A 26,898-nucleotide genomic window follows, 5' to 3' on the forward strand; every position below is an offset into this window, starting at 1 on the left:
TAGAGATATAGATATGTATATTTTATGGCGATGTTGCATATTTAAGACAATTTTACATTAAATTAAACTCCGACACATCGAGTTTTGGCATCTTCCCCCGCGTCCCTCCCCAGCCCCGGAGCACCCTGCGAGGGAGCGGGCGCAGGAGCGGGGCTGCTGGGGTCCCAGCAGGTACCTTGCCCTCGCACGCCAAGGTCTCTGTCCCCTTTCAGCGCGAGGAGGAGCCTGTCCCACAACCCTACCTCTGGCAGCACCAGCATCCTTCAACTGGGGAGACTGGGAACGTGAGCGTGCCTGGCGGGGAAGCCAGAGGAAGGTGAAGGATGGCACAGATCTTTGGAGAGAGCAAAACCCGACAGGCCAAGCCGTGAGCCACCAGGTCCCGCTGGGCTGCGCGGTCTCCAGGTGGTCTCCAGGTGGTCCCCAGCAGCTCCTCGGCCCCAGGCTGGGGGGCAACGCGGCTCCCCAGGCTGCAGGCGAGACGTGACGGGACTTCCCGGGGTGAAAACCAAACCCAGACTTCTCCACACGGCGCCGGTGTTCGTGACAGGACGGTGGCGGGTGGTCCCCAAGCCCGGGAGGACGGCGGGGAAGGAGCTGCTCTGCTGCACCCCTTCCCTGGGGGCATCAGCGTCTCTTCCCTCGGGAGGAGGAGGAAGCAGACTCAGCGGAGAGCGGATGGACCCGGCCAGTCCTCATTTCGCCTCTTTGCTTTTTGGCCAGGGGAGCACAGCAGATCCCAAGAGCTTCTGCTGACCCAGGAGAAAAGGCTGGGCCTGGGGCGGCGGCACGGGGCAGCTCTCCGGCCCGGCGAGCTGCGGTCTCACCGGCAGCACGCCGCCAGCGCCGCGGGTGGCATTTCGGCAGGGGACGAAGCGGAGACGGAGGCGACGGCGTCTGCAGCAGCTTGTTGGCCTTGAACCACGAAGCCAGCTCCCCCCGCCTGCCATCGCGCGGCGCGGAGCGGCAGCTCCAAACGTTTGGCACAGGCGGGCGGCTGCCTCGGAGCGCGGGCAGCACCCCGCAACCGAGCCTGCCCGACGGGCGGCGGGGTGCAGCTCCCCAGCAGGAAATGGGGAAACAGCGATAAAACAATAATAACAATACTAATAACAAAAAAAAACCACGTAAACAACCCAGCACCCTGTCCTGTAGCGCCAGGACACCCCACAGAACAAGGTATGTTACAGTCTGAGGGGAGATGGAGACGCAAGGACTTCCCGGCCAACGCGGGGTCTCGTCTCTATTGCACTTTGCATCATATATATTTCTCTCTATATATGTTTATAAAAAATACAAACTAAAGGGCTGGGGTGGAGGGGATGAGATGCAAGCCCTGGGCCAGCCGCAGCTCGGTGCGCACGACAGGCTTCGACCCTTCCTGCTCCCGGCTGTCCCCAGGGTCCCTCGCCAGCCCTTGTGGGGGCAGCCAGCAGCACAGGGCCTGACCCTGCAGAGCTCCAGCCCGGGCCAGGCAGGGAGGGCAGGGTGCTGAGCTGGTCCAGAGCCTGCCCACCCGCCGGCCTCCCTCTCCCATCGCCCCTCCCCAAGCTTCCAGTAACAAACCCACCGCTGTTCCCAGCCGCCAGCGCCGGCCGTGACCCCGCAGCGCCGGCCGCCCCGGCACGCTCTCCCCGGCCAGCAAGCGCCCGTTCCTGGGGGAGGTGGGGAAGCTGGACCTCACACCCCCCCACCCCCCAGCCAAAACACCCCACAGGAGGTTTTCCCCCACCGAGGGGGTGGAACCCACTCTTCCTCGAGTGACTACGGTGCAGACCGCACGGGGTGACGCAGTCCGGAGACCCCCCCGCCAGTGACGGGGGATGCTCCTCGCTCCCAAGGCCGTCCCCGGCTGCTCCTGCTACCTCAGCCGCCCGTCGGGTTTGACGGGCCCCAGTTCCGATTTGGGGTCCGGGGAGAGGGAGCTCCAGGAGGTCTTGCTGCAGGTCTCCAGCGAGGCGCAGGCGGAGGGGCTGCCCACGCAGACGTCTGCCACGGACCAGAAGGCGCCGATGGCCGCGTCCGCCCAGTCCTCCAGCGCCTTGCCCGTCAGCTGCGCCTTCCGCCCCGCGTCCTCCTCCGCCGCCTCGGGGTGCGGCAGGCTGAGGATCCCCCCCAGGCCCTGGAAGCTCTGCTCCATGTACTCGTTGCGGGGGGGGCCACCGTGCAGCCAGTTGCTGTCATCTGGGCAGGACAGGGAGAGAGAAGGGAGATCAGCAGCGTGGCCACGTCCCGGCACCCTGCCCTTCCCACTGCCACCCTCCCAGCGGGGCGCAGCACCCCAGCCCTTCGCAACCCCCGCCCGAGGAGAAAGGTGCTGCTGCAGGACTCGGGGATGGATCTGACCTACAAAGAGGTTGCCACAGCTGCCCACGGGGCTGGTTTGAGGACTCACGTAGGAAAGGGGACACCAGTGGGAAGGATGGCTCCTGCCTTGTCCTCAGCAACAGCCCAGAGAGGCCATCAGGCAGCAGACGCCTCGGACCGCCCGCAGGGAGACCACCCCCACCATGCAGCCCCAGCCTCCAGAGCATCCTCCTCACCTTTCCTGAGAGGCTGCTTGCGGTTGAAGGTCTGGGGCACCACCAGGAACTGGTTCTCCCCGAGGGGCTCCCAAAACTGGAGGAGGCGGATGGTCCAGACACCGGGGCGCAGGGGCCGATTGAGGGGGGGCTTGTACTGGGTGAACTCTGCCTCGGCATCCACCGTGATGTCGTAGGAGGCGGCGATGACGTAGGTGGGGTCGATCCACACCACCGTGGCCGTCAGGTTGGGGCCCCGTGACCACTTCTGCATGGCCACAGGCTCGTCGAAAGGCCCCATCAAGCCTCCAAAATTGCGGAAGAGCCTTTCCTTGGGGTCCCACTCTGTGCCCACCTGCAGGGATGGGAGGCATGAGCTGGGCACGGAGACGCTATCAGCTCAGGTTCTGTGTTCCACCTCCCCAGTCCAGAGAAGGCACAAGCTCTGGAGCCCAAAGCAATGCATATCCCACCCTCCATGGCTCTCCTGCCTGCCTGCACCATTCCACTGCCAATCCAGCTGTGCGTGATGGCCCCTGCAGCTGCGAGGCACCACAGCCTCAGCTTTCCCCTGAAAGATCCGCTTCAGGCCTTCTCCCCACCCCGCACAGAAGCCAAGCTCCTGGACAGAGGTGTGTCCTCCGTCCCCGCAGCGTGCAGGTGGAGCAGAGGAGGAAGGGCAGCGCGGCGTGGGGAAGCCGGGGAGGGAAGCAGGCGCTGTGAGGGAAACTTTCCGCGTTTACCTCAAGGTTTTGTAAGCGGTTTGCCTGCCCTCCATGACCCGCCAGCTTCAGAGCTCCTTGGGGCATCATCCACACCTCCAGGGATTCTGCCTGCCCAGTTGCCAAATTCTGCACTTCCTGCATCACCAGGTAACCTTGGAAACGGTCATCATAGAAATATAAGTGCACACTCGACGGGAAGCCCCGGGGCTCAAACCTGGAGAGAGAGACAGACGGAGATTCCACGCCTGAGCGTCAGCGTCCTCCCAGCACGAGCTGCAGGCCACCACTCGGCGCCCGGCTCGAGCCTGCAGCGAATACCCCACCTGCAGAGCTTGTCGGCCTTCGCTGCCGGCGCGGACGCGGCTTTGCGGAGCCCCAGCCTGGAGAAGGCCGTGTAGAAGGTGAGGGTGATGTCGCTGAGGCCGCTGAGCCCGTCGACGCGGTCGTAGACGTTCTCCCAGTACGCCTTCAGGGCTGGCGTGTTGGGGGGGTAGCTGCCGTAGAGGTGCGTGTCCAAGATCTCCAGCACCTCCTGATTCACTGTCGACTCAAACTTGCGGGCGAAGAAGGTGGGTCTGGAGAGTTGCTGGAAAAGCACAAGGTTCGGCAGGGGGGTTGGACTAGATGACCCACAGAGGTCCCTTCCAACCCCTACTATTCTGTGATTCTGTGATTCTGTATTTCTGTCGGCGTTGGCTGCACCCGCTCTGCCCTCCCACCTCAGCGGGGCAGCTGGGAGAGAGACAGACTGGGAAGAAACGTTCTGGGATCCATCCTGCCCCCTTTGATGGCACAGGCTAAGGAGCAGCGAAGCAGAGCCAGTCTCTGGGGTAGGATCAGTGGGAGCATACTGTGCGGTTACTGGTAATGCAGATGGGTTCCCATCTCTCCCACTGCCTCCGCCTTCCCGCGCTCCCAAGCAGCCACGTGTCATCCAGCTCCTTCGCTGCAATCTCTGCACTCAGCCGGGCCCCCACCCTGCAGAGCCCTGCACGAGGCCTGGCCGCACGGCACAGCTTGCAGGATCAGGGCCCCGCGCTACGTGAGCCCAGGACTTCTCAAAAATCCTGCTAACGTCTCTTTTCAGGGTGGGTGTACCTCCCCCAAACCTCCCTTGTTCAATCTACGTCCCTAGGCACTGAGAGCATGGAGGACAGGTCACCAGAAGGCGTTTTGTCCTGCCAAAGAGGACAGCACTCTGGAGCGGCGTTACCGAAAAGGTGTTTGCCCAAGGAAAGGAACAGATCTGCAGGGAAACAGCAGGAAAATGGGAGAGGTCTGGGAAGAGGAGCAGCACTGCGAGGAAAAGCCCGGCTGCCGGGAGGAACAGCCCGTGTAATCCCGCTGCCCCAGCGCCTGCAGACGCCGGAACTGGGAGCCAGCCCCGCTGCCGTCCCTCGCGGGGAGGCTCACGCGGGCGCGCACGGCGGCTGGCACCGCACCCAGGGCAGAGAGACGGGGAGCAGGGGAGAGAGCAGGATGAGAAAGGAGGAGCTTTTTCACCTGTAGCCGGAGGAAGTCCTGGGGTTTGAAGTCATTTGGGGAGCACCCGCACCAGTCGACTATGTGTTTGTATTGGCACTTACAGCCCAGCTTCCGGTTCCAGTTGGTCACTCGGAGGTTGTTATCGACCAGCGTCTCGCAGGCGTGACTGTTCTCCAGGACCGTGTGGAAGAAGGACTGCGTGGCAGAGAAGGGACAGGAGACCCAGTGGGGATGGAGGACGGCCGGTTAAAGGAGACCCCCCCACCCCTCACTCACAGAGGGAAGAGGACAGGCCTCGACAGTGCTGAGCAGAAACCCATCCCCGTTCCCAGTGCGGGGACCAGGCTGTGTGTCCATATCTGCTCCTGCCCAGCCCAGAGGGGCATCTGGACCTAAAGCAGGGCTGGATATAAACACGACCCTTGGCCTCTCTGCTCCCCTCTCCTCTCTTTCACACTGGATGAAGGGGAGGCACAAAGCTGCCCCAGCAGAACCATCCACACCCTTCGCCGCTACTCGGGGCAGGGATGGAGGGGGACAGCGATGTTAAGCACAGTGGGAAGAAAACACAGCCCGTGCCCTGCCGCCAGCACCCACCTCGGCTGGCAGGAGCGTGTAGGTGTAGAACTGGCGCAGCTGGGACACCAGCTGGTCCTCGGCGTAGACCACGTACTCCACGAAGCTGCGCGTCAGCGAGAACCAGTCGGAGCCCCCGTCCACCACGATGCCCTCGGGGATGCGGCGCTCGCCCAGCCGCCACATGTGGGAGTCACACTCGTGGAACAGGCGGTCCAGGCCCTGCTTCTTGATAAACCTGGGCACGGGGACGAGGAGGAGGGGTTAGGGGTGTCACCCACTTTGCTGGGTGCGGCTGCAGCCAGAGCATCCCCCTACCCCAGCTGTTTCAGTTCTTTTCTGAAATCCCTCCTTTTTCTGTTCCTCCAGCTGGGATTACCTGGCGTTGTCTCGGCCGTGAGACTTCAGGAAGTTCTTATCTCGGTATTTGGAGAGGAACATCACCAGCTCCTCGTTGGTCCTGCGGTGCAAATTAGAAAGCATTAATGGCCCCTGGGGTAAAGCAGCCCAGTAAACATTCATGCTGTCCCAGCCATCAGACACAAGGAGCCTAAAGCTGCCTGGGGAGCGCTGACTCAAACCCTGGCCCCATCGCTGGGGAGACACAGAGGTGGTGGCCTCTCTGCCATCTGGCGCCTCACACTCATGTTTGCCTGCAACACCCAGACCGCAGGAAAAAACAGCCTCTGAGGTACCAGCTGGGCTCCTCTGCAGAGATGGGACCAGCCTGGCCCTGGAGCATCATCACCAGCACGTGGGTGCAATCTCCAACCCCATCTTCCCTCAGGTCCCTGCTCCTCCCAAGGCTGCTGCAGCATCACACAGCCCGAATGCCTCCGTCCTCCTCCCCTGCCCCAGCAAGGTCCTCACCTCGTGGGGTAGTCAGTGGCGCTCAGGTTGATGAAAAAGTCCCACGGCCACTCGGCCAGTTCCAGCAGGTCCTTCATGCTACGCAGGTACATCTTCAGCAGGCTGGCCCCTCCCCAGATGGTCACCATGCGCCAGGGCGTCACGCGGATGTTGGGGTAGTGCCGGGCCAGCTCCACCGCCTCGCGATGGAGGTAGTTGGAGCGCTGCCGGGGAACACAGCTCACGGTCAGCGGGGAGCTCGTCCTCCCGGGGCCCTGCCCTCCTTGCTGCCAGCCTGGGCTCAGCCCTTACGGCAGCCTCCGCAGCGAGGAGAGCAGCAAAGATAAGATTGCTCTGGGCAGGGGGGACAGATCCCGCTTCTCTGGGGTTGCACAAACAGGAGTGGGATGGTCACAGCTCCACTGGCCACAAGGACAAACCCTACCCCGCCACCTCCTCCACCCACCGCCCACCCGCACCCCAGCTCGCTGCCCCACCCCGGTGACGGATCCAGGCACTGTCAGCATCCCCCTTCCCCTCGTCCCCCCCGCACACCTTGTCGACGTGGATGTAGAAGAAGTGCTGCTGGTGGTACACGGCCTTGACGAGCCGTTTCAGCTGGCGAACGGCCCTGCCGTGCACAACCAGCATGTAGGCGATGCGCACAGGCTTGCTGGGGGGTGCCTGCTGCAGCCGGCTCTCGTCCCACTGGATGACGGGGCTCACCTTGCCTGCGCAGGGAGGGAGAGGGCTGTCAGCCGCCCCCGGCCTTGGCACCCACCGCCCCAACACCCGCAGCTCTGATAAACCAGGGAGACCCGAAAAAAGCAGGGGACAGCAGCAAAGAGCTCAGCCTCAGCAAATCCCGTCACGCTGAAGCGCCAGGGCACGGCAGCACATGGAGCCCCTCGTGTTAAATTGACTGGGCCACGTTGGAGAAGGGGGGGGGTCGCTCTCTGGCCCCTCAAAGCAGAGGATGCAGCTTGGTCTGGCCCTGACCTCTGCAGGCACCGCGAGTCGGGACGAACAGCCCAGTTTAAGGAGGCTGGCACAGCTTTGATTGGATTACAGAGACAGCGGTAATCTGGGAATCAGTGACGGATCAAGGCTGCTTTTCGCCAGGCGGGACGGTTTGGTGACATCAGGAAGGTGGCCACGCGCCTGGCTGGGATATTCCCGATGCCCAGCAGGACTCACCCGAGAGCTGGCAGTGGCGAGGCACAGACTGGGGCATGAGGCTGCCGGCCCGGTGCAGACACACCGCGTTGGCGATCTCCTGTTGGCACTGCTTGCTGCTGGCCCGAGCCAGCGCCGAGAGGGCGTCCTTGCCCGTGATTTCACACTTGGGGGTGAAGCTGTTCTCGGTGGGCTGGGGAGCCCCCTCCACGCTGCCCGTGTCGCCCTGCTGGAAGACGGCCAGCTGGGCCTCCCCATGCGGCTCCGTCAGGTTCCTCCGGCTGGAAGAGTCCGGTGCCGCCGGCAGCCTCCTCCCGGGTTTGTGTCTGGCCGTGACGGCTCTCACGACCTTGGACGCCATCGCCCCGGGGCTGTCCGGCCGTCCCCGCCATCGCCCGTGCTTCCGGCTGGCGCTGCCCCGGCGCCCGGCAGAGCTGTCCGAGTCCTTGGAGCCGTCGCTGCTCTCGGGCAACCTGGCTTTTTTCTGCCGCTCCTGCAGAAGTTCCAGGTGGAGGCAGCACAGAGGACAGACAGCGTTACCTTGGGCCTGCTTCCCCCCCAGTTCTGCCAACACGCTGCTCGGAGCATCCCTGCTCCCAGAGCTCCATGCTCCCAGTCCCCGTGTCGCTCAGTGCTACACAACAGCAGGCTCTCCAGGAGCAGCCACTGTGCAGCACAGGACATTTCACTGCCCCGCTGCCACTTGAGACCCCACAGCAACTCCCTGTATGGTCCCATGCCCCCCTCGTAGGGAGAGCCCCCCACATGCCAGCAAGGGAGACCTCGATTTGCAGATCCCATCATCACAGCACCCCAGATGCACAGGGAAGGTCACAGAATCACAGCATGGTTTGGGTCGGAAGGGACCTTAAAGCTCATCTGGTTCCAACCCCCTGCCATGAGCAGGGACATCTTCCACCAGACCAGGTTGCTCAGAGCTCCATCCAACCTGGCCTTGAGCACTGCCAGGGAGGGGGCAGCCACAGCTTCTCTGGGCAGCCTGGGCCAGGGCCTCACCACCCTCATGGGGAAGAATTTCTTCCTAATATCTAAGCTAAATCTGCCCTCTTTTAGTTTAAAGCCGTTGTCCCTTGTCCTGTCACTCCACACCCTTGTAAAATGCCCCTCTCCATGCTTCCTGTAGGCCCCTTCAGGTACTGGCAGTTGCTCTAAGGTCATCCCACAGCCTTCTCTTCTCCAGGCTGAGCAGCCCCAACTCCCTCAGCCTGTCCTCGTAGGAGAGTACTCCAGCCCTCTGATCATCTCCGTGTCCCTCCCTCTGGACCCACTCCAACACATCCATGTCCTTCTGATGTTGGGGGCTCCAGAGCCGGACGCAGGACTCCAGGTGGGGTCTCAGGAGAGTGGAGTAAAGGGGCAGAATCACCCCCCTCAGAGGTCCTGCTCTCTTGCCACAAGACTAACTGGCCAAGGGTGGTTGCGTCTGTGCCAGCCACCCTCCGGGGTCCTGCGTGGGCAGGGGCACCCTGGGACAGCGGGGCCGAGCACAGGGCTGCTCTGCTGGCGGTGGTTATTTCACCGGGAGGCAAACGCACCAGCTCCTCCCTGCCACGACCACGCCGTGAGCCCAAGCCCAGCACACCCGTCCGGGTGCCGGGGTCCCAGGCGGCCGCAGCTGCGCTCCCTGGGGCTAAAAGCACTGGAGAGGCACTGAACTGGGTCCTGCCTGCACTTCCTTCCTGGGCTGCAGCAGTCGCTGCGATCGCCAGCTTCTCTAGAAATCCCTTTAACGAACCCTCCCGCCGAGCCAAGCGGATGTGTGAAGGGAGCAGTTAATTACGCTTCGTTACCTCTGCCAGCCTGGCCGACGAGCAGAACCGAGTCAGCCTTGGGGAGAGCAGAGCTGAAGTCTGGATGCCTGCGACAGCCACGCTCGGAGGAAAGCCCTTTCCCGGCGCGTGGTGCCCGCGGGGCCGTATGCCCCCAGCCCACCGCAGGTGCTCCCAGCGGGCAGCGCAGCAGCTGCCCGCTCCAGCCAGGCCTCCCGGGGCTATCCCACACCGCCCTCAAAACCCTGCCCGCCCGGGCACCGGGCACCGCGGGAGGCAGCGAGCGCATCGGGGGCGATTCCTGGGCAGCGGCGTCTTCTGAGGACGGGCAGACGCCTCGCAAGGACAGCGGGACCGAATCACAGAATCACAGAAATCACAGAATCACAGAATAGTAGGGGTCAGAAGGGACCTCTGTGGGTCACCCAGTCCAACCCCCCTGCCAAAGCAGGGTCACCCAGAGCAGGCTGCACAGGACCTTGTCCAGGTGGGGCTGGAATATCTCCAGAGAAGGAGACTCCACCACCTCCCTGGGCAGCCTGGGCCAGGGCTCCGTCACCCTCAGAGGGAAGAAGTTCTTCCTCCTGTTCAGACGGAACTTCCTGTGCCTCAGTTTGTGCCCATTGCCCCTTGTCCTGTCACTGGGCACCACTGAAAAGAGCTTGGCCCCATCCTCCTGACACCCACCCTGCAGATATTTATAAGCACTTATTAGGTCCCCTCTCAGCCTTCTCTTCTCCAGGCTGAACAAGCCCAGCTCCCTCAGCCTCTCCTCGTAGGGGAGATGCTCCAGTCCCCTCACCATCCTCGTAGCCCTCCGCTGGACTCTCTCCAGTAGCTCCTCATCTTTCTTGAACTGGGGAACCCAGAACTGGACACAGTACTCCAGATGAGGCCTCACCAGGGCAGTGTAGAGGGGAAGGAGAACCTCCCTCGTCCTGCTGGCCACACTCTTCTTGATGCACCCCAGGATCCCATTGGCTTTCTTGGCAGCCAGGGCACACTGCTGGCTCATGGTCACCCTGTCGTCCACCAGGACACCCAGGTCCCTCTCCGCAGAAATCAGAATCAGCCCCCTGCACAAGCCCCACTGCTGGGAAGGTCACGGCCAGGAGACACCACACCGTACAAAGGCTGGAAAGCATCTGGCAAGATCTACCCTCTCCGGTGCCCCCAAACCACCCACGCAGCGGTGGCACAGCCTGCAAGCCATGGCTACCCAGGAAGGGGCCAAGCCAGCGCTTAGCTTGCCAGGGGCTGGCGTCGGCGCGGGTCGGCCGAGCCCCGCTGCGCCCAGACAGGCGGGGGGGCCGTTCATTAGTCACCACGCAGGACCCTCTGCTCGAGAGCTATAAACCTGTCCTCTCCTCCGAGCATCACAGCAGAGGGGAGTCAGGGGGTGACAAGCGAGGAGCCAGTCCCTTCCGCGGGCTCGGCCCCGCTCCCCAGCACGCCTGGCTCCGGGGACGGCCCCCGCACGATGCCCACCCTCGGTCACATTCCCGCTCGTACTCCTGGAAGGAGCCCAGTTCCCAGCTCGCAGGCGCACCCGGCTGCCTTCCCCAGGAGGGAAGTCGTTAGAAGCATCGCCAGCCTTTCCGGAGCTGCCAGCTAACGAACTCGATGGCTTCTAATTACTGCAGCACAGCAGAGCGATGCCTCCACCCCAGCCTGGCAGGGAACCACCCGGCCACGTTGCTCTGCTGTATTTAAGACCTGTGCGTGGGACTTCTGGCGAGGCTCCCCATCCCTCTCCCGACACGGACAGATGACAACAGCCAGAGATCGGTTCTCCTGCCCCCTGATGTGACACCACTGTCCCCAGAGCTGCGGGGCACCCCATCCCCAGCACAGATCTGGCTGCGACGACGTCTCCAAGCTGCCTGCTATTGCGAGGAGCAGGGCTAACAGCATCTGGTGTCCTGCAGGATTCCCCCTCCAGTCCGTTGACGCTGGTGTCTGCCACATATGAGCGCTCACCAGGCACAACCAGCACCGAGATGTTCCCAAGTCCCCAGAGGAATCCAGATGCTTGATTGCCAGTTGCAGCAGCCTCACAATTAAAATGGCTGGAGACAGCCCCCTAAAAACAAGCTCTTTAGGGGGAAAAATAATAATCGAGGAATCTCAGCAAAGCAGGAAGAAAAGATGTCTCGTAGGAAGCTCCTCTAGAGGCCGCAGCACGTCGAGGACAGCCACACCGAGGCCCCAGAGAGGTGCCACCTCCTGCCTGGAAGGAGGAAGATAGGAGACACAGTGGGAGAAGAGACGTGGCTGGGCTGAAACACTTCTGCCAAGTGACAGGTCTTCTTCGCCCACGAGGACACTGCGGTTTGCGTTCTCCTGGCGCCAGCTCCACTGCAGACCAAGCGCTCCAGGAAGCTCCTGCGCTCGCTCGGGAGCCGTCGGTGTCACCAGGACGGAGGCGGGATCGCTCTGGTCCCTCGGGCTCCCACCTCTGCGTGCAGACAGGCTTGCAGCGTCGCAGGGGTGTTGTCAGCAAAGGGCTAGGAACTGCTGGGAATTTCCTGTCCTGTCTGTCAGTCCGGACAGGGGTTGTGGTGTTTGATCCCGGTGGAACAAGACAACCTGGCTTCCTGGAGGGAGGAAGCTCGGTGCTGACCTGGGTGGATGGAGACTGACCCAACCTCTGCTGGTCCACACGCCACAAAGCATCTGTTTGGTGAGTAAAGGGAGCCAGCAGGACCCTGACCTGGGCCTTGCAGAGGGAAGTGGAATAGAATCATAGAATCATTAAGGTTGGAGAAGACCTCCAAGATCATCAAGTCCCACTGTGACACTCTCCAAGCAGCACGGCCTTCTCCAGGAGGGCTGGGCTGGTGGCTCTGGTGTGGCTGAAGCCCATTACAGGGCAGCGAGCGGTCGGTGCTGCTGGTGCGAGATGGGCTTAGAACCTGCTCCGGCGAAGGGCAAAGATCCTCCCTCAGCCTCTGCTCAGCTCACAGCAGGGAACTGCCAGGGATGGAGCCTGCCAAGCAGGGGAAGCCCTGCCCTCCCCTATGAAGGGAAGAAAAGGAAACCAGCAGGCTCTGAAGAACCGAGCAGGACAGAGCAGGGGGCTGCCAGCAGCAGAGATCAGAGCAGCCCTTTTGGGAACACGCAGGCAGCCGTCAGCCCGAGCGCTGCAGGTGCCCCGGCTGCAGGGGCTGGTCTGGCAGGGAAGGGGACCTCAGAATCACAGAATAGTAGGGGTTGGAACGGACCTCTGTGGGTCATCTAGTCCAACCCTCCTGCTGAAGCAGGGTCACCTACAGCAGGCTGCACAGGACCTTGTCCAGGCGGGTCTGGAATATCTCCAGAGAAGGAGACTCCGCAGCCTCCCTGGGCAGCCTGGGCCAGGGCTCCGGCACCCTCAGAGGGAAGAAGTTCTTCCTCGGGTTCAGCTGGAGCTTCCTCTGCTTCAGTTTGTGCCCGTTGCCCCTTGTCCTGTCACTGGGCACCACTGAAAAGAGCTTGGCCCCATCCTCCTGACCCCCACCCTTCAGATATTTGTAGGCATTTATAAGGTCCCCTCGCAGCCTTCTCTTCTTCAGGCTGAACAAGCCCAGCTCCTCAGCCTCTCCTCGTAGGGGAGATGCTCCAGTCCCCTCCTCATCCTCGTAGCCCTCCGCTGGACTCTCTCCAGTAGCTCCTCATCTTTCTTGAACTGGGGAGCCCAGAACTGGACACAGTACTAACACCTCGCCCGACTCCAGATGCTCCACGGCGTTTGCAGGACTCGAGTCTCATTTCTGCTCCACACAGCAAGTCACAGCCCGTGCGTGGTGGGGATGAGCCGGGTTAGAGCTATGTCCATTAGTGGGAAGGAGCCATTTACGCTGGCAATTAAGAGATCTCAAGGTTCCCCAAATCCCTCCATGCCTGCAAGGCCAGGCTCTCCGGGGACGGTTCCTCCGGCTTTACCAGAAGTGCCCCTGGGGAACAGCGGCTCCTCCAGGTCTGGCCAAAATCAGAAGCTGCAGGAGGGCACAGAAATCAAAAGCTTTGCCATTTTATAAGAAATGAAGGTTAATTGGACTTTTCCAAGCTTGCTGATGGGTTTGGGCTGTCCGTAAAGTTCAGGATGGTTCTTGTCTCTTCCAAAGAGGCTTGTCCAATCCCAAGCCTTGGAGTCAAGGCTGCTGGTGATGAACCATCCCCTCTCCAGGCAAAGGGGACTCATGGTCAAACCTGTCAGCTTCCCAGCTCAGTTTTGGGAAGAGACCTGGGGAAAACAGGCGAGGACTGAGGCCACGCAGGGCAAGAGAAGAGAAAAGCTGACGAGCGGTGAGGGATGGTGCAGAGAGCAAAGGAGAAGCTGGGACAGGTGAAGTGGTTTGACCAAGGTCACGCGAAAGGGGCAGTTGGGCACCCCTGCCTGCCAGATCCGCCTGCTCTCACGCTCCCAGTGCCTCTGGATCACAGGCAGCTCCCGGTCCCCGCTCCTTGCCGCATCTCTTCCCTGGTTCTGTTTTGGTGGTGGACATACGGCAGCACACGAGGGTGCTCACGACTGTTCTCAGCGTCCCGAGAGGAGGCCTGGGGCTGGGAACTCATCTGCTGAGTGAGTGGTTGCCTTAGAGGCATTCGCTCCTGCAAGGGGCTGCGCACTTCACCTTCTCACCTCTTTGCTCTCACTCTCTAGCCCTGTGAAAAGACCTGCTGACCAGGGGGTCCACCCTCCACACCAGGGAGGCACCCCAAGACGCGGAGGAGAAGCTCTCACCCCTCCAGAGCTCCCCACCTCTCACCTCACGGCCACCGGCTTTGTTCCGGCACAGCTACGCTGCTCACCCCGCGCCTGTCCCCACGCAGCTCTGCCACACGCTGTCCCTTCCCCACCATACGCAGCTTCACCCTCACCCTGGGGCTTGTCAGCAGCCGGTGGAGCGTCTCTAGGGCCCCTGAGCACGAGGGTCCTGCCTGAGGGGCTCCAGTGCCACCCGGACATTTGCCCAGGAAGCCCACACAGGGACTCTCAGGTCTCCCCCAACTCTCTCGGAGAAACCGGTCGACCCCAGCGCAGCGGGCCTGGCCACGGCCCAGGCAGCTCACAGCAAATAAATACACTCAAACAGGCAACCCAGAGGTGAAGAGCCCGGTTTGCAGGTGGCAGCAGGGTTCTCCAGAAGCCTGGGTCCTCCTCGACACCAGCTCCGTGCCTGACCTTGGGCAAACCCCGTGCCTCAGCTTCCCCACTGGAGACACCTCGGCCTTTCTCCTCGGCGGAGCGTGGTGGTACAGAGACAGCGGGCGGCCGCAAAGGGCCCCGTACCCCGCACTTCACAGGGACAGCCCTGCCCCCCGAACCCCCCCGCGCTGCTGGGCGCGCTCTCCCCAGCCCCCCCAGTTCCCCCCCCGGGGCTGGGGCCTTCCCACGACACCCCCAAGCCACGGCCCCCCGGTGAGCCCCCACCTCCCCACCCGACGCCAGACCCGGGCACACAGCCCCGGGGCGGAGACCCCGCGGTGCTGCAGCAGGACCCCCCCTCACAGGCGGCCCGGGGCCTGCGGGACCCCCGCCCCCCCCAGGGACCCCGCCCGGGGACGGGGCCTCGCCAGCCCCACAGAGCCCCCCCCGGTGTGTGTGTGGGGGGGGGGGGGTGCACAGCCCCCAGCCCCAGAGCACGGGGACACGCCACCCCCAGGCGCTGTCCCCCCCACCCCAGGAGCCCCCCCCAGCACGCACCGCCCCCCCGCAGCCCCCTCAGCGCCCGCGTCCCCCCCCCCGCAGGCCCCGCGCCGGCGGCCGGGCCTCCCCGCGGCGCACCTCGGCCGGGCCCTCCTCTTCGAGGCCGGCGGAGCTCCAGAGGACGAGGCCCTGCAGCAGGAGGATGGCGAGGGCCGTGGCCAGCGCCAGCCGGTACCGCCGCGCCAGCGTCCGCGCCCGCCCGCCGGCCACCATCGTCACGGGCCCGCCGCGCGCCGCCCGCGCGCACGCGCCGCCGGGGGCGGGGCCGCGGGCGGGGCCGCGGGGGAAGGGGCGGGGCCGCGGGGGGCACCGGCGGGGGCGGGGGAGGGCGTTCGTGCGCGGCGAGGAGCGAGGGCGGGTGCGTGAGTGTGAGCGCGAGTGTGTGCGCGAGTGTGAGTGCGAGTGTGCGTGTGTCTGTGTGTGAGTGCGAGTGTGAGCGTGAGTGCGTGTGCGTGAGTGTGTGCGTGTGCACATTTGTGTGCGTGTGCACTGAGGTGTGCGTGAGTGAGTGCATGTGAGTGTGCATGTGTGTGTGCAATGAGGGGGGTGTGCACGCGTGTGCACCGAGGTGTGTGTGCGGGAGTGTGTGTGAGTGTGCGTGTGAGTGTGCACCGAGGCGTGCGTGTGCACATGTGCGTGCATGTACACATCCGAGTGTGCTTGTGTGCGTGTGCACATGTGCGTGTGCGAGCATGCGTGTTCGTGTGCACCGCGCCGTATTTGGTCACCCTTTCGGGGCACGCGCAGCGAGCAGACCTCCGGGTACCCCCCCGGAAAGGACTCCGGGGTCCAGGGCAGAGCCCCCCCAGCACCCCCACCTGCACCCCTGCCTTCCCCCCGCTGTAAAAGCTACGGGGGGGGAGGGTATTTCAGCAGGGGGGGGTAAGAAGCGGTGCCCGGGGGGGGGGTATTTCAGCGGGGGGGGTAAGAAGCGGTGCCCGGGGGGGGGTATTTCAGCAGGGGGGGGGTAAGCAGCGGTGCCTGGGGGGGGTATTTCAGCAGGGTGGGGTAAGAAGCGGTGCCCGGGGGGGTATTTCAGCGGGGGGGGTAAAAAGCGGTGCCCGGGGGGGGGTATTTCAGCGGGGGGGGGGTAAAAAGCGGTGCCTGGGGGGGGTATTTCAGCAGGGGGGGTAAGAAGCGGTGCCCGGGGGGCGATGGCAGCCCCGGGAGCTCCGTGACCCCTGAGCTTCCCGGGCAGGTTCTGCAGAGCCGGGGAGTGGAGCGAGCGCCGCGGCCTCAGGAGGGTTGGAAGGGGAAGGGGCTCGAGGAAGAGGGGCTCCCTGGGCTGCGGGGGGGCTTCGAGCAGCCTGCGGAGCTCCGAGGGGGCTTCTCCAGGACGTGGATGTGTTGGAGCGGGTCCAGAGGAGGGACACGGAGATGATCCGAGGGCTGGAGCACCTCTCCTACGAGGACAGGCTGAGGGAGTTGGGGCTGCTCAGCCTGAAGAGAAGGCTCTGGGGTGACCTTAGAGCAACTGCCAGTGCCTGAAGGGGCCAACAGGAAGGATGGAGAGGGGCATTTTACAAGGGTGTGGAGTGACAGGACAAGGGACAACGGCTTTAAACTAAAAGAGGGCAGATTTAGATTGGATATTAGGAAGAAATTCTTCACCATGAGGGTGGTGAGGCCCTGGCCCAGGTTGCCCAGAGAAGCTGTGGCTGCCCCCTCCCTGGCAGTGCTCAAGGCCAGGTTGGATGGAGCTCTGAGCACCCTGGGCTGGTGGGAGATGTCCCTGCTCATGGCAGGGGGTTGGAACCAGATGATCTTTAAGGTCCCTTCCAACCCAAACCATTCTATGATTCTCTGATTCTCCTTGGATGGGAGCGATTTGGTCCATGCCCGTAAAGACCAAGAGCTTTAGGGCTGCCTCAGCGTCTCCACGCCGGTGGGGAAAGGCTCACCGCACGCACACGTGGGACCTCCCTGCGGATGACAGATGGTCAGCCTGCTTCGGAGGTGGCCTCGGGTACCCCGTCCCTGGGCAGGCTGCGGTGCTGGGGCCCGGAGCCTCCACAGCCACCGCTCTGCCCCAGCACCGCTCCCTCACAGAGCTCTGACCAACGCACGCTGAGGCTTAAGCCAGAAAATGCACGGCCTGTCAGGAAAAAGGGAAAAAAAAAACCCCTCATCTTCAAAATCGAGAGCCGTGCTCCCTCGCAGCCCTGCTTAGCCAGGGTACCTGCCCGGCACACGTCCCTGGGGAAGGGGGAGCCTCCGGCAGTGGGCTTGCTGATGGAGAGGAGGGAAGAGCTCCAAGGAAAGATGGAGGTGCCCCCCAAATCCCGCACTCCTCCCCGGACAGGCGGGAGCAGGAAGCTGGGTGCACCCCTAGTTCGTGGTGGAGGGGGGTAAAGCATGTGACCCCACCCAGCACCCCCCAGATAACCCCCCTCCCCTGCATTAGACCTGCCACTCACAGAACACTCAGCTTCCTACCAGATCATGGCCTAAACTGAATATTACATGAATTATTTAAACTCTGTTATTGCACAGCTTCCTTAGAAAACCCCCAGGCAGCAACAAGCACACCCCAGCCCCAGCACGGGCTCTGCTACCTGCACAGCCCTCTGCTCCTTTCACCCCATGTTCAAACTTAAACCAGAGCCCAAGGAGAGCCCAAGGAGAGCCCAAGGAGAGCCACTCACCACCCGCTCAGGGAGCCAAGGCTTCCCCACTGCCCCAGCCCGGCTGCCCAGGGATTTGTAGCCCTGGGGCTCTGCCTCGTTTGCTCTCCTGCTGCTGAGGGGGGGCATAAAATCAGGCTTGGCAGCAGCACCCCATCTTCTCAGTGAGGATTCCGTGCTTCGCTGCTCTGATGGTCTCCCCTTCCTTAAAATCTTGCTGCGGCAGGAGTGGAAAAGCTCCTTCTCTCCTGGGATCATCCTATCCACTCATCTCTCACTATGTGCTAATTGGGGGCTGCAGTAATTCATTAACAAGCCAGGCAGCAGGAGCTCTCCTAGCTCTGTCCTGCTGGGGTTTGTCTCTCCCCCAGCTTCACACGGGCTCCCCATTTGCCCAGGAACCAGTTTTCTCCCCAGCAAGGCTTGGTTGTTGCTTCCGACTCTCTGCCTTCCCTCCCTGGCCGGGGGAAGGCTCTGCTGCTGAGCACCCCTGGGTACCGGCGAGTTTTCTTATCGAGTGCAAATGTGTTCCAGAAGTCGTGCCCTTCACACCGAACGGGTCGCAGGGGCTCCCTACGTGAGGTGCAGGTGCGATGGAGGGAAGGTGCAGAAGGGAGCTGGGCTGTGTGGGACAAGGTGGACATCAGGGAGCATCCCTGCCTGGCTGTGCCCAACTCCCCGGTTTCCTTCACGGCTGGGTGCACGCAGTGGCACTAGAAACTGAGCCTGGCTCTGAAAATTAATTTCTAAAATACATCTGTCCTGCTGTGGACCTTCCTGCATCCAGTCCCCCTCCTGCTGTCCCTCCTCGCCCAGGCTCTGCCTTGCAGATCCCCAGAAGCAGCCGCCCAGGGCTGGCATCTCTCTGGAGCAGGTGGTGGAGAAGTAGTTCTGGGTGCTTCCAGGAAAATCCACGTTGCCATTCAGGAAGGGGCGAGTTACAGGAAGGCTTCTGCACCGGGATAGGACACCCCCACTTTCGGCCGACTCCCGCAGCCGAGGCTTGGACATCGTGATGGTAGGGCAGAGCTGGCTGCACGGTGTAAATCGGCATCCCTGCCCCTGAAACCGGCCCGGCCGCGCGCAGCTACAGCACCCAGCTTCCCAGGGCAAGGGAAAACCCGGCTCTCCAGGCAAAAAAACTGCTTGTGTGGGACCACGTGCGTGGAAGAGCTCAGGATTTCTGCTCCCAGCCTTGTTTCCGTCGGGAGTCAGCACTTCCAGCGCCGAAAGCGTGGAGGTTTCACCTGCCAGGCGTTATTTCTGTCTTCCAGGCAGCTGCTCGAAACCACCACTAACGCTGGAGAAAAGGCAAATTTCTTATGCTGTTAAAATTACCCGAGAAAGCTTCAAAGTCTTCAGATATGAAAGCTTTGGTGCCCAAAACGGCTGTTGCAGAAGATACTGCTGAACGCCCCAGCTTTGCACACCACGAGAATCCCACCCCCTCCGCCCCCCCGCACAGCCCCATCACGCAGCCGGTGGCTATTTCTGCCTTCGCGCTGCGGCGAGGGCTTTAATTTAAGAAAATGATTTAGTTCCTTTTTTAAAGCGTGAAAACTACCTCCAGATATGGCACAGTGGGACTCGGTTACCTAAAAAAATCCAACTGATTCCTCCTCCTGACTCCTTCAGAGAGGACTGTTATTATCTCCAGTACTAAGAGTTGGAGCAGGAGGAGCAATATGGGATTTTTCTGGTTTTTTTCCCCTGTTCCACGTGAAATTTGCGGCAGAAGTTTGTCTGTGTGGGTGCGGAGGGGTTTGCTTTCCCTTTTTTCCCAGCAATGGCTGGAATCTGGCTGGATGCAGGTTTTCGTCACACATCGCAGCGATGCTTGGTCTGTGCCGTCGCTGTTTGCTCCCCGTCTGCGTTCAGCTCCTGACCGAACCGGAGGGATTTCGCTTACACAGAAATGCAACCCGCTACGGGGACAACCTGCAGCAGTCACCGCAGCTGGCGTACCACAGACATTTATTTGCAGCTGCCTTTGGTTTTGGCAGAGCAGGGATGCTCCAGGTGGCTTCTCGAATAAAATAATCACAAAAATACCGAAACAAAGCTTTGCAGCAGTGAACAAAATTAACGAATTCTCTCCGAATGAGCCCCTGAAACACACTCGACTCAGCCCCACAAGTAGATGCCCACCCCCTGATCTGGTTTTCGGGGGAGAGCGTTGTCACGACGGATGAATTGCCCGGTGCCGGGCAGGAGCAGAGCCAACGTGCACGGAGGACGGCTCTGGGGGGGCACGAGCGTGCCCAAAGCGCGGCCCCGTGGGACGTCCCGGGGGGAGCGGTGCCGCGGCAGCCGGCGGCGAGGCTGGGGAAGAGGAAGGACAAGATGGGGGTTTGCGCTGGAGCAGCAGAGTCCTTGCCCTTGAAGATCTGAGTTCCCACGCTGCTGGAGTCCGGCTGGGCACCAGCGAGGGGCCAGACCCGCTTGTGGGGTGACACTGCAATAAACCCTGCAGTGAGGTGCAAAACCGCCACGCAAATACAGCCAAACACGGCGCCAGATTCTACCCGATTCTCAGGTGCTGTCCCTGGATTTGCTGACATCTGGACGCTGTCACAGACATAACAAATGCGTTTGGGTATGACATTTCTCGCTGTCCTGCTTCCCGGGAGCTGCCAGCTCTGCCTGGCATCGGCATTAAAACAGTCAGTCCGAGGTGACCAGCGGGCTGGGGAGCTCCAGCCCACGCGAATAACGCAGCCAAACGGGGCAAGCGGGGTGGGCGCTGGGTGCAGGGAGCCAGGCAGCCACCCGCAACCCCCAGCCCACCCTCGCCTCCCACTGCCCGGCCCTTCCACACCCGGCCTGGACGCTCTCTGGCCTGGGCTACCCCAACGCAAGGAGCAGGTTTTTACTCCCAGCACCATGGCTGTAGTGGGTGTAGGTCGTAGTGGTAGTAATTAGACAAGGTCTTCAAACGCAGAGGGATGATTTCATCCTCGTCCCACTCCGCTCCTCCTGCTCAGCCTCGTCCTTTTCCAGGTTGCTCTGAGGAGATGTCTGAGCCTACCAGAGCAGCAGCTCCGTGCCAAGCCAGCTCCCTCCCGAGCAGAAAGCCATCCCGACCTTCCGTGCACGTCCCGCTGGCGCGGCCGGCAGCAGGAGCAGCCCGCGGGGCCGGGGGCCGGCTCACACCCCCTGCACTGTGCTGCTGTGGGGCTCTTCTGTGGGCCGGGGGGCTGACGGCACGTTGGCATAGATCTCCTGCTGCTCCGGCACGGACTTCTGCACGCCAGCACGTGTGGCCTCTTTTTCCCCTTCCAAATGCTAGGAAAGGACAGGGATAAACAAAAAACACCCTTTGTGGGGTTGCTCCAGGCCAGCACCGTCTACTGGCTGGAAAAGCTGGGCAGAGAGGAACCTGATGAGGTTCAACAAGGGCAAGTGCAGGGTCCTGCACCTGGGGAGGAACAACCTCATGCACCAGTACAGGCTTGGGGTGGACCTGCTGGAGAGCAGCTCTGCGGAGAGGGACCTGGGTGTCCTGGTGGACGACAGGTTAACCATGAGCCAGCAGTGTGCCCTGGCTGCCAAGAAAGCCAATGGGATCCTGGGGTGCATCAAGAAGAGTGTGGCCAGCAGGACGAGGGAGGTTCTCCTTCCCCTCTACACTGCCCTGGTGAGGCCTCATCTGGAGTACTGTGTCCAGTTCTGGGCTCCCCAGTTCAAGAAAGATGAAGAGCTACTGGAGAGAGTCCAGCGGAGGGCTACGAGGATGAGGAGGGGACTGGAGCATCTCTCCTACGAGGAGAGGTTGAGGGAACTGGGCTTGTTCAGCCTGAAGAAGAGAAGGCTGCGAGGGGACCTTATAAATGCCTACAAATATCTGAAGGGTGGGTGTCAGGAGGATGGGGCCAAGCTCTTTTCAGTGGTGCCCAGTGACAGGACAAGGGGCAATGGGCACAAACTGAGGCACAGGAAGTTCCAGCTGAAGATGAGGAAGAACTTCTTCCCTCTGAGGGTGACGGAGCCCTGGCCCAGGCTGCCCAGGGAGGCTGTGGAGTCTCCTTCTCTGGAGATATTCAAGACCCGCCTGGACAAGATCCTGTGCAGCCTGCTCTGGGTGACCCTGCTTCGGCAGGGGGGTTGGACTGGGTGACCCACAGAGGTCCCTTCCAACCCCTACTATTCTGTGATTCTGTGATTCTGTGATTCTGTGATACTGGAACGTCTCTCGGCTGCTTTACGCACCCAGGAGCAGCCCTAGAGAGGGCACCCGCATTACCCAGGGTCATTTGCAGCCCCCCCGCGCCCACCAACCCACCCCGCTGCCCACGCCGTCACCCACCCAGCCCAGCTTTCCACCCACCGCCTCGAGCTCGGCGCTGCTTTGCCCTCTCCTACCTTATCTCTCCACTTCACCTCCATGTATTCGGCCGCGGTGTTGGCCACGCAGCGGGAAGCCTCGGCTCTGCGCCCGGGGTGCCTGATGTCCGCGTAGACCAAGGCGTCCGATCCCTGACGGGCAAAGGAGAGGGATGGGCTCGGAACCTGCTGCTGCTCCCCTGCCTGCAGCCCCTGCCTGCACTCCCTGCCCGCAGCCCGCCGGGATGGGAACATCTCCCAGCCCTCTCCTGATGAGAGCCGAGACGGCTGCGGGAGAATTTAACCTGCAGCAAGGGCTGGCTCAACATTTCCCAGGGAGAATATCGTTAGTGACACTGGCCCTTCCCTGAAAGCTGGCAGAAAACATTAGAAAATACTTTCCAAGCAGTGACCAAAGCTCAGCTGCCCCACAGCCTCCCCAGGTGTGCTCTGCTGCCGGGTCCCAAGGCTGTTTCACCCAAAAAGCAGCTCCCCTGCTTGGAGGGGCTTGGGGAGAAACCTCTCAGCTCAATCCTAAATTCGCTTCCCAGGAATATTCTGCAGTAATCGCAGGAAACCCCTGATCGGGTCTCTCTGTCGGTGAACAGAGCCCGAAGGATCCCTCCCAGCCTCAAAGGCCAGGAACCCAGCTGAAAGCCAGCGGGTCTGGCAGCTCCTTCGCTCAGGGGGGAAGGTTCCCCCTCCTCGGAGCGCGTCATCCCGAGACCTCGCGCGGTTTGCCTTACTGCGTGCGACGTGCTGCGGGTCCTGGCCATCTCCACAGCTGCTTCGGGGAGGGCTGGAGGAAGCACAGATATGGTTAGACATGAGTGAAACCAGAGGAAAAAAACATGTATTAAAAACCTGCCCTGCTACTGTGAATCTCATGGTAAAGCGGAAGGGAACCCACTGCCCCATCAACCACCTGAACTGGAGCAGTTCTTCAAATAAACCCAGACCCCACCTACCAGCTGGTGACTTCCCCTCCCGTCCCTTAAGTTTAAGTGGCCTTAAACTTTGCATCAAGCCTAGCGCAAGCCTGGCCTGTGCAGCTGAGCGCGTCTGGAGCAGCCGATGGTGCCCAGACAAACTCGAGCGGGTGCCGTGCCGGGCAGCACCCATCCCGAGGGCTGCCATTCCCCGCTCCCGAGGCGAACAGACCTGTGGGACGGTCCCACCACACCCTCGAGGGAAGGAGACCTCCTTGGTGGAGGTCCCAGTGACGGATCCAGGAATTGGATGGGTCAGGGAGGGAATGGGGGAGAAAGAAGAAATATAGAGGAAAAAACCAAATACAGCAGCAGACTGGCTCCGGTGCAGAGACGGCGTGTGTGGGGCAGCGACAGCTTCGCTTACCCTTCTTCCTTTTCCTGGACAGCGCCATCAAGATGCCAGCAGCAACTGCCAGCAAAAGAAGAACCACGACGATGCCTGGAGTGAGGATGTGCTCAACCGTGTCCAAGCTGCAAGGAAAAAAAAGAGTCTCTGCTCCCGCGCTTCTCCTGGGAAGCAGACTCGGGGGAGCCAGCACGGAGCAGGCGGGGAGCGGGCGCGGGGCTTGGCCTCGGGAGGAAGGGCAGCCGGCACGGGGGTGGCCAGGAGCAGGCTGGGCACGGAGCAAAGCAAAGGGAAAACGGCGGCAGCAAACGGGCGCTCGGGTCGGGGAGCTGCTGCGTCTTCGCTGTTTTACGGATCCGTTCCTGCAGCTCATTTTGCTCTGGTTTAGCTCCGTTATTTGTTGACGTTGTTGTAATGGGTGACTGGGCAAGCTCGGTGTGCCAGCTACCCCTTGTGTAGAGCCTGAGCTCTGCCCGCTTCCTCCAGCACCTCCACGAGGCAGAAGAGCAGGGAGGAAGCTCTGCCGCTCTAGCCTCACGCTTTCTCAATTACCTCCACGTGACTACAACGCAGAACGGGGCCCGGCTCGGCACTTGGTTTCCGACAAGCAAACGGCCCCTCTCAGCTTTGGGGAAGGAAACGGCGTCAGCGCCGCAGCCAGAAACCGTTTATCGCTCGGTGAGCGTCTGTGCGGTGCTGAAGCTGCAAGGCGGACGGGGCCTTGGGACAGGGCGACCAGGGCTGCTGGGATAATTTTCCACGCGCAGCGGCTGGCTGGGAGGATGGAACGCTGGCCTCTAAAGGCAAAAGCAGGAGGTCTGCATCCTGAAGGGAGGTGTGAAGAGCCCGGAGGGTTGCAGGGCTCCAGCTGCACCAGAGAGGCCTCATGGAGGGAGGTGGCCGCTGCGGGCAGGAGCTGGTATTCATGGTGGGGGGCTGGAGCCTTCGTGGTGGGAGAGAGGTGATGGCGGTCACAGAGCTTACCGCTGGGGAGCTGTCTGTGTGAGCACTGGTACAGAGCTAGTGAGACTGGGGTGCTGGGTGGTCGGGTGCTGGGTGGTCGGGTGCCGAGTGGTCGGGGAGTAGGATGGTGCCGGGGGGGAGGAAGAAGGAGCTGAAACAGAAAGAGGAGAGGCTCAGTCAGTCTTCCTGCCTCCGCAGGGGGAAATGCTGAGGGTTTTGAAGTAGAAGTGACCCACTTACTGTCGCACCAGGAGACCCTGGGTCCCCCCTGCCACATCCAGAGCACGCTCCTCGAGGTGGGAGGGCTGTAATCCCCTGCCCAGGAGGCTTTTCGCAGTCCCGGTCCCCCCAAGATGCGCACACAGCAGAGTTCACCCGGCAGCAAGGGGCTCTGGGCACCCTGTGCCCAGCCCAGCACCAACACAACAGCCCCAGACAAGCGTCCCGCCGCAGGGGCTGGTCCCTGGCGAGGGGACGGAGAGGGACATTCCCTAAGCCCAGCGCCTGGTGCCCACAGGCACTGGCTGCTCCACCGTGGGAAATGGGGTGGCACAGGGAGGGGGTGAGGAACTCCCTGGAGTTATAAAATAAGGCAAGGGGAGCACGGGCAGGGCCAGCAGGATCTGATGAGGGGGGGAAATGGGGCACGGAGAGCAAGGTGGTGCACCCCAGTGATGGGACTGGTTGACCCTGGGGCACCAAGAAGGGGCTGTGGTGAGGCCTGGGCATGAGGAATGGGTGAAGGTGGCATCTGCCACAGCAGCCGCCCTGGTGACACGTCCAGGGCTGCCCCACGGCGCCTGGGCACCCACCTCCTCCAGGCCACCCCTCCCTGCAGCCCCAGCTCCCAGACCTTGGAGGGGGGGACACACCACCACTGCACCCGGGGGACCCACAGGTACTGACCTGGGAACACGAGCACCTCCACTTCAGCACTGTCGTCAAAACTGAGTTTGCCCGTTCGCACCCCGCAGCGGTAGACGCCTTCGTCTGTCTCGGCCAGGTCCTTGATGGTCACCGTGAACATCCGCCGTGTGCGATTGTCCCGGATGGAGAACCGGCCCTGCTGCACCTCGGGGTGCAGCTCCGAGGTGATGACGATGTCATCAGCACAGGTGACAAGTATTCCCAGAGAGCACCAGAATTTCGGCTTTGTCTCATGGCCGGCCCGGTACGTGCAGCTCACCGAGAGGGACCCCCCCACGAATCCCCGCACGTTGCCGGGCCCCGTCACCGCCCCGCAGCCTGCGGAGACACACGGAGCCGTGGGCACGGGGCTGCCGCCGCGATCGTCCCGCCCGTCGGGTCCCGTCCCCCCCGCCCGGATCCTCTCCGGGGCGCGGGGGCTCCGTCCCGGCCTTACCTGGCAGCAGCAGCCAGGCGAGCAGCGGCAGGAGCTGCATGGCCGCTCCGGGACGGCGGGGCTCCGCTTCCTGCCGCGCCCGCTCCCTCCCCGCGGGGCCCGGCCCGGCCCCGCACAACCGCCCGCCCCGTCGGGGCGGAGCGCGGGAGCCCCGGGGCTGCCCGCCCGCGGGGCCGAGGGAGGGGCCCGGCGGGGCCGGGGGCTGACACCCCCCCTCCTCCCCGTCGGGGACCTGGGGCTGACACCCCCCCCATCATCCTCGCCGGCGGGGACCCGGGGCTGACACCCCCCCCCTCCCCGTCGGGGTCCCGGGGCTGACACCAACCCCCCCCTCCCCGGCGGGGCCCCGGGGCTGACACCCCCCCCCCCCCTCCCCGTCGGGGACCCGGGGCTCACCCCCCCCCCATCATCCTCGCCGGCGGGGACCCGGGGCTGACACCCCCCTCCCCTCCCCGTCGGGGTCCCGGGGCTGACACCAACCCCCCCCTCCCCGGCGGGGACCCGGGGCTGATACCCCCCCCCTCCTCCCCGGCGGGGCCGGGGGTCCCGGGGCGGAGCGGCGGCGGGGGCGGCCGGGGGTCCCTGCGGGGGCTCAGCCGCCCCGCAGCCCGCCCGACAGCGCGGCTGCGGTCACGGCCAGCAGATCCAGCACCGGCAGCCCCGCCGGCAGCGGGAAGCAGCCGAAGGGACCGGGGGTCTCCCGCGGGCGGGCGGGGGGGGCCAGGCTGGGGGACGGGGCTGCGAATGCGGAGCGGGGAGAGGTGCAGGGGGGCCCGCCGGCCGCTGACCCCCACCTCGTCCCTCTCCCCCAGGTGTCAGCTCCTCCCGCAGCCCTGCCCCGGCCCCCCGACGTGGGGGTCGCTGATGCTGTGGGAGGGGGGGGACGTGCAGGGACTGACCTGGGGACACCAGCCCCCCCACACCGGCACTGTCATCAAGGTCTCGAGACCTGCTGTCCTGCTCCTGCCCCCGCTGCTGCCCCTGCCCCGGGGGCTCCCCTTCTGCCCCCGGCACAGCCCCCCCGGCGGGGTGCCGTCCTGCCTCTCCCTGCCTGGCTGCCACACTGCCCAGGCTCTGCAGCCGGGCAGGGCACCTGGGCGGGGGGATCTGCCTGTCGAGGGGGGGCTCAACCCTGCACAGGGACCCCCGTAGAGCGGGGTGCAGGGCCCGTGGCCACGTTCCCCTGCCCGTGACCTCTCGGGCAGCCAAACTGCTGCGTCTGCGGCGGAGGGCTTGCCACGTGGGGCTGGAGTGGGCTGTGGGTTCCTGGTTCGACCCTGCTCCCAGCATCTCATGCATCTTGGTTCCTCAAACAGAGCTGAAGACAAACAAGTCTGCTCCAACGCTTTCTAGCGGGACGCCGGTGAAGCTGCTGTGCCGTGAGATGCGGGACGTGGCACAGCCCCGAGGAGGAGGATGGCGGTGGCCACGCTGCTCTCCCAGAGGTGGCTGCTGATGCCAGCCACCCCGTG

At 63.1% G+C, this 26,898-nt stretch overlaps 2 protein-coding genes across 2 annotated transcripts; both read right to left on the reverse strand.

Moving 5' to 3' along the window:
* Positions 1 to 15,031, reverse strand: XYLT2 (xylosyltransferase 2). The gene is made up of 11 exons (XM_075441044.1): positions 14,894 to 15,031; positions 7,355 to 7,826; positions 6,713 to 6,888; positions 6,179 to 6,381; positions 5,688 to 5,768; positions 5,330 to 5,546; positions 4,751 to 4,927; positions 3,571 to 3,833; positions 3,266 to 3,461; positions 2,544 to 2,877; positions 1 to 2,184 (listed from the first exon to the last, which is right to left on the reverse strand). Exons 1-11 carry the CDS (start codon positions 15,026 to 15,028, stop codon positions 1,862 to 1,864), a joined length of 2,577 nt encoding a protein of 858 aa, XP_075297159.1. The 5' UTR covers positions 15,029 to 15,031; the 3' UTR covers positions 1 to 1,861.
* Positions 15,032 to 20,577: 5,546 nt separating this feature from the next.
* LOC104337037 (uncharacterized) lies at positions 20,578 to 25,507 on the reverse strand. Its single transcript, XM_075440854.1, has 7 exons — positions 25,427 to 25,507; positions 24,970 to 25,308; positions 24,085 to 24,214; positions 23,119 to 23,225; positions 22,509 to 22,561; positions 21,802 to 21,915; positions 20,578 to 20,724 (listed from the first exon to the last, which is right to left on the reverse strand). Exons 1-7 carry the CDS (start codon positions 25,464 to 25,466, stop codon positions 20,587 to 20,589), a joined length of 921 nt encoding a protein of 306 aa, XP_075296969.1. The 5' UTR covers positions 25,467 to 25,507; the 3' UTR covers positions 20,578 to 20,586.
* Positions 25,508 to 26,898: the final 1,391 nt, after the last annotated feature.

This window comes from Opisthocomus hoazin, chromosome 21 (assembly GCF_030867145.1).
Source record: "Opisthocomus hoazin isolate bOpiHoa1 chromosome 21, bOpiHoa1.hap1, whole genome shotgun sequence".
Taxonomy (NCBI): domain Eukaryota; kingdom Metazoa; phylum Chordata; class Aves; order Opisthocomiformes; family Opisthocomidae; genus Opisthocomus; species Opisthocomus hoazin.

Bases quoted from the DNA above. Each gene is read 5' to 3' on its own strand.
- XYLT2 (XM_075441044.1), bottom strand. From the start codon at position 15,028: ATGGTGGCCGGCGGGCGGGCGCGGACGCTGGCGCGGCGGTACCGGCTG. The intron at 6,889-7,354 runs GTGAGTCCTGCT...CTCCCTGCGCAG, and splicing joins TCGCCACTGCCAGCTCTCGG to GCAAGGTGAGCCCCGTCATC. The intron at 6,382-6,712 runs GTGTGCGGGGGG...GTTCCCCGGCAG, and splicing joins TCTACATCCACGTCGACAAG to CGCTCCAACTACCTCCATCG.
- LOC104337037 (XM_075440854.1), bottom strand. From the start codon at position 25,466: ATGCAGCTCCTGCCGCTGCTCGCCTGGCTGCTGCTGCCAG. The intron at 23,226-24,084 runs GTAAGCTCTGTG...TTTTCCTTGCAG, and splicing joins ACACAGACAGCTCCCCAGCG to CTTGGACACGGTTGAGCACA. The intron at 21,916-22,508 runs GTAAGGCAAACC...TTTGCCCGTCAG, and splicing joins CCCGCAGCACGTCGCACGCA to GGATCGGACGCCTTGGTCTA.